The sequence below is a fragment of the Zeus faber genome, assembly GCF_960531495.2.
Source record: "Zeus faber genome assembly, chromosome: 1".
NCBI lineage: Eukaryota > Metazoa > Chordata > Actinopteri > Zeiformes > Zeidae > Zeus > Zeus faber.
This window is the reverse complement of record NC_137193.1, coordinates 39,652,135-39,663,862: the sequence shown is the minus strand read 5'-3', so window position 1 is coordinate 39,663,862 and position 11,728 is coordinate 39,652,135. Positions and strand designations below refer to the sequence as shown.

At 43.3% G+C, this 11,728-nt stretch overlaps 1 protein-coding gene across 1 annotated transcript; it reads right to left on the bottom strand.

The window, feature by feature from the left end:
* Window positions 1–264: 264 nt before the first annotated feature.
* On the bottom strand, window positions 265–11,681 carry LOC307243897 (uncharacterized protein). Its single transcript, XM_080018867.1, has 12 exons — window positions 11,630–11,681; window positions 7,943–8,015; window positions 7,274–7,316; window positions 6,828–7,003; window positions 6,274–6,355; window positions 5,953–6,118; window positions 4,899–4,972; window positions 4,268–4,344; window positions 4,021–4,094; window positions 3,385–3,473; window positions 2,981–3,124; window positions 265–1,628 (listed from the first exon to the last, which is right to left on the bottom strand). Exons 2-12 carry the CDS (start codon window positions 8,006–8,008, stop codon window positions 1,441–1,443), a joined length of 1,179 nt encoding a protein of 392 aa, XP_079874993.1. The 5' UTR covers window positions 8,009–8,015; window positions 11,630–11,681; the 3' UTR covers window positions 265–1,440.
* Window positions 11,682–11,728: the final 47 nt, after the last annotated feature.

Sequence of the window (11,728 nt, the reverse complement as noted above, 5' to 3'; positions counted from 1 at the left end):
AAAAAGTCAATTCGGAGACCGGTCCTCACGAGTAAAACACACACACCCTCCCCTCCTCTGGTGAGAAAGGGCCCTCCGTGGGGGGCGTCCGGATGATGAAATATTTAACATCCTGTCAGAGTGACTCATGTCTGACTTGGCAGGACGTGGCCTCTATTTGCTGTGTGAGGATGGACGGACAGAGCAGAGAAGGCAGGATTATTAATAAAAGATTCATTTGAACGTTTTTTTATTTCCAACAAGATTGAAACTTTCGCTGCCAAACATTTCAATAAGCTTACACAATCATAACAGAGCTCACAAAGACATGCTTTCATTTTTAAATAACGCAATCGTCATGCACTGCATTGTAGGTTTTGATGTTTTCATTGGCTGTTAGGGGGTAGGGTTGGGCGATATTGACTAAAGTATAAAGAAATTATATATCACTTCCATACCTTGATATCAATAATTTGACAATTATTTGGCTTTAAGTATAAGTTCTCTCATAAGACATTGTCACACAAGAAATATTTGAAAAACAATCATTAGTAATGTGGATGACCGAGCAGGTAGAGGCGCTGATTAGAACGGCTAAAACAGTCTATGAAGTTCAAACATTTTAACTATATCACCATATTACCATCACCAAACTCCCAGATGATATCTCGTCTCATATCACAATATTGATGTTTTATATTGCGCAGCCCTAAGCTATAGTGTAGAATGCAAAAGTTTAGCCACCCAAGGCATGTGTCATAATAAATATCTAAGTGGAGGGACGCTGACCTGACCTCTAAACTGTATAAAGTCAAACACCTTTCTTCAAAATTAAGGTTAGAAGAGATGTCAAGATAGGGGGAAAAATGTGAATCAGGACGTGTGGCACTGGTTCCTCGCTCATACAGGCAGCAAACAGAGCAGATGATTTAGACCTGATTGGGGAAATGAGACGAGTCCATTAAAATAAAGAACAAAGTGTTACCAGAAAAAAAAACGAAATACGAGCCGCTGACACGGAGTGTTATAGGATACAGATGGAGCCGGTTTAAATGGCTGTTCGCCTTCCCACTCAGCTTATTCCCAGGATGCACTCTGTTCCTACACATGGAGACGGTTAAGAGTGCTATCAGCTGCTTCTGGCAAATCGTCTGGGAGCGGTCAAGCGGTGCTGCGTCAAAGTTGCCACCTGGTAACGTTTTGTTAGGACCATCTGAAGGATTCAAAGCGTTGGAACTGTTCAAGGAAAGAAAATTATTTCTGTTTTACCTAAACCTTGTTTTTTTTTTATCTTTGGGAGTCAAGCCTAGTGATTGAAGTCACAGCCTTTTAAATTGAGTGATAAATAGTCGTAGTATTTAACAATTATGGAGGAGTGGATAGAGACTAGTGTGGAGAGGGACCTCTTTGAGGAAAGGTCAAAGGTCACGGATGGTTGCATGGACGGATGCGGGGGCTGAGTCATGGAGACCCCTCCAGGTCAGACCACAGGTTCTCATCATCCTCAAGCAGATCATAATCATTGTTGTCATCGTCGTCGTCATCATCATCATCATCATGCTCCTCGTCCTCTTCCTCCCCTTCCCTGTCCGCATCGCTGCTGGGGTTGGTGAGGTCGCTCAGACGAAGACGAGGGACGTTCCTCAGATCTCGCAGAAGAAGGAGGAGGAGGAGGAGGAGGAAAGGGACAGAGAAGCAGCAGTTAGCCTTGCTGGAGCTCCAAACAAAACGACAGCGGTGAGTGTGGGAGCAAGGGTGTGCGCGTGCGCGGGTCCCCCCCGAGAAACGTTTAAAAAAGAACAACGATCGCAATCTGTAACGGGAAGACTGACCCAAGGCTGTTACAGTAAATGCAGGCACACACGTAATTACTCTTCAGACTCTTGTTCCTTCCTCGTTCACCGTGCGTTACACCAACTGAGCCAAACCAACCAAGAGTCGGAAAATCTCTTTTTTAAGGAGTTAGTCGTCAAGAACCGAATCTCTAAAAAAAAAAAAAAAAAAAAGAGTTGAACCTTTCTTCATTACTAATAGTCATCCGTTTCAGAGTGAAAGCCATTCTGGCTGGAACTGATGAATTAACGCAGCCTTGAAATTTTGATCTTGCAACACAAGAGCGACAGTAGTTTCCATTATCTATTTATTTTTATGTAGAATTTAAAACATTTTAACGGCTTTCCACCACGGTAATGTTTTTAAAAGCAAACATTCCTTTTATCCACTTTGCATGTAATTATTTCCATTTGTTTGTTTTCCTTTTATCCACTTTGCAATGTGAAGCACTTTGAGCTATGAAAGTTGCTATATAAATTAAATGTAAAATTATTCTTCTTCTTCTTATTATCATTATTAGAGGGCATGGTGGCTCACTGTTGCCTCACAGCAAGAAGGCTCTTACAGGAGCCTTTCTGTGTGGAGTCGTTGACCTGGGTTTCCTCCTGGTGCTCCTGTTTCCCCCACCCCAAAAGAAAGGGTTAGACACTCCTGCCGGTGCCCCTGAGCAAGGCATCAGTTCAAATCTGGAGTTGGTTCCCGGGCTCCGCTACGTGGCAGCCCACTGCTCCTAGATGCCGAAGAAATCATTTCCCCCAGAGGGATTAATAAAAGATAAACTACAAAAATCGTTAGGTTAGGAACTCATCTGGCGAGACCCGGAGGCCAACGCAGCGTTTCCGAATGTTCCTTTCACAGAAAAACTAGAACCAAAATGTGGCGCTGCTTGGTCACAAGGTTGGCTGCATGTAAACATGATGTAAACACTGTGATTTCCTCCTTCCCGATTTCAAAATGTGTCGTTTCTGTTTGAAAATGAAACAGGGACAGACCAGACTCTGATTCTCTGCCATGTTATGTGCGGCGTTTCCCCTCTAATGACATCGGAGGCATGAATTTTGCGGTTCTTGGGATCGACGTAAATTCCCCACAGCAAGACCGAAAACTTTTGGGGCGGAGTTGTAAGTTTGGAGCTGTGGTTTACAGCTGTGGATGTATCGGTCCTCACCACGTTCCTTGTCCTCCAGCCACGTCAGGTAGTCGGAGCTGATCTCCACCAGGCTCAGAGTGGAGATGGAGTTGGAATATAGCTCTGCCTCTTGACCTCTGACCTCAGGATTGCTCCCACTGGGGACAGGTGCCGGTGCCAACCCTGGATGCACATTTTCCTTTAGTTATGTTGCACTTTCATCCAAACAATAGTCGTCAAACCAATCTTTTTGGGGGTAATTTGCATTTTATATAACTTACTTTGCATATAACTTACCAGCCTGTTTTAAGTTTTCGTTTTACTCGTCATTAAGATTACAATCAAAGAATCGCTTCAATAAGTGCAGATTTTTGAGAGGCTGAAAAGTGTATTTCATATTTTATATGTGTGTGTGTGTGTGTGTGTGTGTGTGCATGTCTCACCTGACGTGCACGGAGACAGCGCTGCAGTGGACTGATCTTCTCGGAGAAACAGGTTCCTCAGCTTGTCCTTCAGGTCCGACAGAGTGACCCTGCTGGCGTCAGGACACGTGTCAACGTTTGAACCCAATGAGGAAGCGCACCAACCTACGCCGAACCCGAGTCCCAAAAAGAGTTCGTTCAGCTTGTTTAATATTCAATATCTGATTTTGGCCAAGCTGGTTGCATTGATCGCTGTGTTTTGGGTTCAGGTTTTCCCTTCGCTTTTATAAAACTAATCAGCAAGGAAACGCAAGCTCTACAACCAATGATTGTTAATTCAGTTGTCTACCATTATTTAAAAATGCTGGTTGGTGTGCTTAGCTTATGTTTGATAAACCATCGTTCAGTTCTACAAACCCCACCCCAGTAGTTCCCGTTCCACCCACAAGCACCATCTCGCTTGCTGGCAACTACTATTTTAAGACCAGGAACCAAGTTCAGAACTAAGTTTATCCTGTGGTAAAAGGCCTCAGTTCCTCAGAACTGGAAACTAAATGCCTGGTGACTGAAATGGACTGTTCTTAAATGTTTGAAACAGTGTCTTGACTTACACACAAACACACACGCACGCAAGCACGCACGCACGCACGCGCACACCTGATCTGGCGGACATCTTGCTGTGTGTGCTGGGAAACCGTCTTGGCCAGGTCAAAACTTTGTATTCTAAGGTCCTGTCGCAAGGAGGACAAGGGGTTAAAAAAGAAATGTAAAATGAACAACAGTACAAATAAATATATCATATTGCCAAGTCTTTCAATTTTTTTTGTTTTGGTTTGTTGCATATTGCCAATTAATTTATATTTTTACATATCTATCTATCCATCTATCTATGGCTGGAGTTTACCCTGCAGCTGCGTTCGTATCGTCTCAGCGTCTCTCCTGCCTCTGACTGCAGGAGGAACATGTCCTCCTCCTGTCGTTCTGCACAGAGGGAGAGGAAATGAGGAAAGAGGAAAGGGGGACAGAGCGACGAGGACACAAAGGTAAAAAGGTGCAGGTGTGACCTGAGTTTTCACTAGGATTTAGGATAGCGCTAGGATTGTGTCCAGAGGGATCACAGTTGGATGGACAAAAGATAAAAATACCGGCCATATGTATTTACAAAGGGCAAATTTTGGTCTGAAAAACATCTGAATAACGAGAATGTGTAAAGATAAAATATAATAGACTTCTACACCATACACAAGGGGACACATTTGTTCACAATGACCAAATAAAACCACAATAAATAATATCAAACAATAAGGCCAAATACAAGTCCTGTGTGCCACAAATACTATTGTGGTTCACAAAGTCACAGACATCTCTGTCTCTTGATGAAATTAATATTTTAACATCTTGAGTTTAGTCTGCCTGATCGAGTAGTTTTGTTGGACAGAATGTTTTGCAGTCTTTACATTTGCCGGACTTTATTCTAGATTGCCGGATAGCGTGGTTTGTGTGTGTGTGTGCGCGTGCGTCTGTGTGAGACCCACTCAGACGGATCTTCAGCTGGTCCACGTTCATCCACAGCAGTGCTAGTTCCTTCTGACGGAGCGTTGAACTGGAACTGTGGAAAAGAAAAAGAAAAGTGATTGAAGAAAAAAGCTGCACATTTGAGAAAAGTTGATGTTCTTCTTGTGTGAAAAATAAAGAGAGAATCACAAAGGCTGAACAACTTTTCTTGTAGTTGTCTTTTTGCTTGCACTAAGCAAATGCAATAATCTTGGCCCTTCCATATTTTGCCATTGTACTTTCTAAATAAAACAAAAACTACGCCAACAAAAATTGAAAAACTTAAACCATTATACTGTAAGCCGTTCATAACAATGAAAAACAGTGCAGGAAAGTCAATTTCCTCTTCGTGGCTGATAGATACAATTATTATTAAGTGCTGGCAGATTTCTCTACCCGACTCCTCCCACAGTGTTTGAGCCACATACACATGAAATACATCAGAACGGCCGCCTCCATCCCAACGGGTGTGCTGTAACTTTGTGGAAGGTTTCAGCCAGTTTAGGAAATAGTACATAATTAAAAATATTCCACTTTTTGTGGCAGAATTTTGCCCAAGACGTTTCCTAGTGGAAAAATCGAGTGTGGGCATTTTTTTGACACACATTTCTAACTCGCAACAGCCCCCAGAGTGTTGGGAGCGCGCACACACACACATAGTACACACCAAAACTCACAATGCAAACAACTAGCTGATAGAAGTCACAGTTTTGAAGCAGCTCTAAGTTAAAACTGCGTCATGTGACTTTTCTACGGCTCGTGAAGTGTCAGTCAAGAGGAACCGATGCATTTGTCGGAACATGTGCAATACGCTTCATTACGCTGATTCCTATTTATGTTGTTTCTACTTAGGTATATATTTTTCAGTATATTTTATATTGTTTATAGTGCTTACCTTGATTCTTACTTACTTTAGTTACTACGACTCATTATTGATGCTCTCTGTTTTCTGCTGTCACTTTTTGCTGCTGTAACTGTGCAAATTTCCCCGTTGTGGGACTAATAAAAGTTTATCTTATGTCAGTGGGACGGCACCTTGCATCCTGGTTGCCTAGCGACAGGGTGATGAGCCCCCGCAGACTGAGGAGCTCCTGTTCCATTCCTTTCCTCCACAGCTCCGTCGCTCCCTCCGCTCCTGGACTTCGTCCCCTCCTCGGGTCATCCCTCACTTTTGAGTCCTCGCGCAGCCTCTGAACCTCGCCTGGTAAGATGCCACATTAAAAACAACTCATTTATACATACACATATATACAGTATATACACACGCATACACACACACACACACACACACACACACACACACACACACATATATATATATATATATATACACACACACACACATCAGGAGTTTACCTTGTAGGGTTTGGATTTGCTGCTGCTGGCACTCCCGCTCGCTCTCCATGTTGAGGACTTTCTGGATGAGAACGTCAATCGCCTTGAAGAGACAATGAAATGGTGGAAATGTGACATTTTATTGATGTGCAAGAAAAATAAGGCATAAAGGTTTTATTTGATACAGTATTGATAAATAAATAAATAAATAAATAAATAAATAAATAAATAAATAAATAAATATATGCGCAAACTTGCACAATTTGAATGTGAATTAGGTTTATTGTTAATTTTCTTAGATCTGTTGGATAATTGCCTCATTTTTGTTTGTCGTGAACTTGTAGGTTTATTGTATATCCCCAAATTCTTTGTCAGTTTATTTTTAGATTTGTTTTAATTGTTACCTCTCCAAGTTTTTCAAATAGCCAATTTTCCAAAATGTTTATTCAGTTTTAGGTTGATTACAATGACATTTTTTTTTACACACACACACACACACACACACACACACACACACACACACACACACACACACACACACACACACACACACACACACACACACACACACACACCTGGTTCTGGATGTCCAGCTGGGCCTGGACAGTGGCCATGTCTGAGCGTTGCACAGCAGGACAGGGGGAAGAGGGGGGTGAGGGGGGCTGCGGGCACGGCCGCCATCGTGGCAAAGGGGGCCGGTCGCGGACAGGAAGGTCCGAGTTGTGGATCATCTCCTGCACTAGAAGCAGATCTGACCGAGGAGACTCGGGGATTAAAAGGACTCAAAATAAAACGTGTCTCTAATATAATAAGAGACATAGTAATAACAGGATAAAGTACAACAAACGCTTGGACTGCAAATACTGACTGGATGTAAATATAAAGATGAATATAGATATTTCTACATGCTGAATAACATGTCTGATTTAGTATTATTTATCTTCATCTTCACCCATGTTAACCAACACCTGTTTCCAATTTCAGCGATTTATAAAACACCAAAGGTTTCGGGTTCACTCACCTTCTCTTCCTGTGGAGAACTTTGCGGATGACGTGAACCTTTCCTGTGAAAACGGAAAGCAGTCGTCAAGGGGGTTTTCCCAAACTGCAGTTTACTGTTTAGAAGCCCTGAACACCTTTCTAGGATCTTAAACAGTGACATTGATTACGTTTTCCCTTATTCAGGCTTCCGTGGCACTACAGTACCATCTACTGGTGGAATCCTGCAAAACCACCACAGACTGATGATACTGATACTACGGTTTGAGTTATTAGCAGAAGAACGGAGAGATAGGTTCAGAAAACTACAGATAATAAAAGAAGAATAGGACTATACTGTGCACGTACGTGTGTGTATATATGTGTAGACTCCTTCTTAAAACTGGGCTCAGATGTCTTTGTGATGTCACAAAAACACCACAGAATGATGCGGTACCCAGGGCGGAGGCATGGCTATGTGTGGAATTCCCCTGATGTTTCCATGACGACTGGATATCTTTTCCGATAGTAAACCTCTTGGGTGAAACTTATGTTTATGGCTTACGTAAAGCATTTTAAATTGTCTTTGTGTATCTTATTAAATATCGAATCATTTAACCCTTTACGCCTTAGACAAGACATTTAAAGCTCTTATAGAAGCACATCAACAAAAATATTTAGTTAATAATGAATTATATATCTCAACACTCACCCGCATTTTGGCCATGCTGCCGTCTGCTGCCGACAGTAGGGAGCTCATGCGGTCATCCCAGTCCATCCTGGAGCTGAATTGGAAGGAGTCACTTTACATTACAATTACAATTACATTGCATCATGGATCACTGGATGGACGTGACAAAGTACTAGTCCTTTGTTACAGTATTAAAGTAATTCTTCAAAAATCTGTAGTTAAGTAGTAGCAGTTTTGAGGAATTGCACTACATTTCAAAATTAATATCTAGACTTTGTACTGTACTACATAAATAAACCCCCCCACAAAAACACACACACAAAAAAGGATTTATATATGACACATGCAATTTTTGGTCAATTTTAATTGACGATCTGCATGAGTAGAATCTGTATAAAAAAAGCTACAGTGGCATTTATAGTGTAGCTGTTGGCCGTTTGCTTCTGCGGCGCGGCTTATCATCGAGGCAGGGGGGTATCAATGAGGTGCCCTACACTGGGCACACGCTGCTACGTGTATGGGCACTTGGGGTTTGGTCGGCTGCGATGGGGCAGGCTTCCCCCTTGTGTGGGGCCTGGGTGGGCATGGGGGTTCTGCCGGCTCGCCCGTGTGGCGGGCGGCTCGAGTGGGGTGTCGGTCTGTCGCCGTGGGGCAGGGATCCTTGCGCCCGTGGCCCGGGTTCTGTGCCGGGGGCTGCGTCTTGTGCCTGCACCTCAGGGTTGGTTGTATGTGTGCGCCCCTGGGGTGTGGGGTCGCCTTGTGCTCCATGGGACTGGGTCATGCTCCTCAGGGCTGGGCGTGGGGGTTGCACCACGGCCCTCTGGGAGCCCGGGGGTCTTCTGTGGCCGTAGGATGTCTACAGGGCTGCAGAGTTCGGGGGGGGGGGGGCTTCGGGGCCCCTTCCGCTGCTTGGAGGCGCCGTGACATAATACCTACCTTCTACACCAGTACCAATAGGGATAAGTCATGTACACTCGCCGGTGGACATCTCTCTCTCTCACACACACACACACACACACACACACACACACACACACACACACACACACACACACACACACACACACACACACACACACACACACACACACACACACACACACACACACACACACACACTTCGAGTGCACCCCAGCACCCTCCTGGTTGCATTGTCTTTCCTCCCTCATTTACTGCCATAATTATGACAGGAAGAGGCCACGTGACCAGTTATAGTACCAGTTTTCCTGGACCTAATTCACTGTTTTTCAATACATGTTGTCATCCAATACTCATGTTTTTTGTAAATGTTGTTTGTTTCTATGTTTATTTGTCTCACCGTGGTGATTCTCCCCCTCTTGGAGTAGTGATCACTTGTTTATAGATCCAAACATGATAAATAGTTCTCCAAAGAGGGGGGTTGGTGGTGGTTCTCCAGAACCAAAAACTGTGTCATTCTACAGGTCATCCATAGGACAGAGTTATTGCAGCAGTTCTTGATGATTTAAGAATTAATAAAGAGTTGCGTTGCAGGTTGAGAACTTGAACTCCACTTGCAGACTAACTCTGTCCAGCATGCTGACAGCACAGGTTAAAAAAAATAAATCAATAAATAAAGGAAATTTTATATATACACTACTCACAAAAAGTTAGGAATATTCGGCTTTCGGGTGAAATTTCAGGATGAACCTAAAATGCACAATAACCTTTACAGGTGAACTTAATTTGACCTTCTCTAAACCTTTGAACGCACAAATAGGATGTCCCCAGAGGGAGGTGGCCACTGAGCTTAGAGTGTCACAGAGTGTATTCAGCAGGTTGCAACAGAGATACAGAGAGACTGGAAGAGTCACAGAAAGGCATAGAAGTGGACGTCCTTTGGCCACATCCCACACTGATGAGCGCTTCATTGTGAACAGTGCCCTGAGGAACCAGATGATGAATGGCACTCAACTCCAGGCACATTTAAGGGCGGTGAGAGTCACCCAAGTGTCACGTCAGACCATTCGAAACCGTTGACATCAGCGTGGTCTGCGTGCTAGAGACCTGCAAGGGTACCTGACCAAAGGATTTATACACCACCAGGCACAGGCATGATCATCTTACATGGGTCAGGGAGCATTTACGCTGGACAAGGGACCAGTGGCCTTAGTGCTGTTCTCTGATGAAAGTCGACTCACGTTGAGCAGAAATGATGGCCACCAACGATGTTGGAGACGTCATGGAGAGCGCTATGCATCAGCCACTGTTGTCACCAGACGAGCCTTTGGTGGTGGTGGTGTTACAGTGTGGGCAGGTGTGTCTAGTCAATACAGAACTGCCCTACACTTTGTGAACAGTACAGTGACAAGCCCAAACTACCTGAATAACATCATTAATCCAGTCATTGTGCCCCTGCATGAACAACACAGGCCTAATTTCATCTTCATGGACGACAATGCTCCAGCTCATGGAGGTCGCATCATTAGAGAACGGCTGCTGGAGCCTGGGGGACCTCAAATGGAGTGGCCTGCACTTTCTCCAGACCTGAATCCCATAGAAAACCTATGGGATCAGCTGAGTCGCCGTGTAGAGGCTCGTAACTCTGTACCCCAGAACCTCAATGACCTGAGGGCCGCCCTTCAAGAAGAGTGGGGGGCCAGGCCTCAGCAGACAATAAGTCGACTTGTGAACAGAATGAGACGTCGTTGTCAAGCTGTAATTGATGCTCAAGGGCACATGACAAGTTATTGAGACATTGACATTTTTTGTTGTGGTAAACCCACCACTGTTGTTGGCTTTTGTTTCAATAAATTGTTTGGGATGAGGAAATCTCCATTGCATGCTTCTACTTAAATGCCCTACTTTCATGATATAATATCACTGTAGCGTGAACTTTTCACACTTTCCATAAATGTCACCTGAAAGCCAAATATCCCTAACTTTTGTTAGGGATATTTGGTGTGTGTGTGTGTGTGTGTGTGTGTGTATGTATGTATATATATATATATATATATATATATATAGTGTGTTGCAAACATCACGTCTACCACAGAGACGAAGATCCCCTGTTACTCAGAACAGAGAATAAGAGAGGGACAAGAAATTAGACAATTCCTGGATAACATGCAGAAGTGTGCTGTTACTGTGTTATATATTATTGTATTATTATCAGATGTACATTACTTACGGATTATATTCTCATAGAACATGTTTTCATTAGCCATATACTACTGTCAGATTATATTATTAGATATTATACAAGATATACGATTTATATTACTGAGATAGTATTATATGACAAGACTATGTATTATAATTTGAATATATTAGACTATATTATATTACGCTGAGATTGTATTTTATATTATTATTCGATTGTATTAGTATATGTGATCGTTTAATGATTATCAAGCAAACTGTGTATTGTTATTATTATATTAGTTCGAGCTCAAGAGCTTATATTATTATCAGACTGAGATAAGTATCAGAGCTGTGTTGTCGTGGGACTCTGGGCCAAAGTTGCAGAAAGCGTAAAATAATAAGGTCGAGGAGGAATCAATCTCGCGGCCAACCGCGGTTTTTAAGCCTATTTCATTACCTGTACAACGATACGCGCTACGGGACATTAAACCGCACACACGTGAACTCTCCAGGCGTAAATACGGAGAAGATCTCCCCCTAAAGAGAGTCCACGTCCGTGTCGAATCATCGCTGCGCTTATCGGTGAAACGTCGCTTTGCTACTTACAGAAAACCGTTCGAGCCACTTTGAAATCCGGGAGCCCGTTTGCTGCGTTCAATGGACACTCGGAAATCGGGCATTTCCCGGTCGTTGGGCTCCACTTCC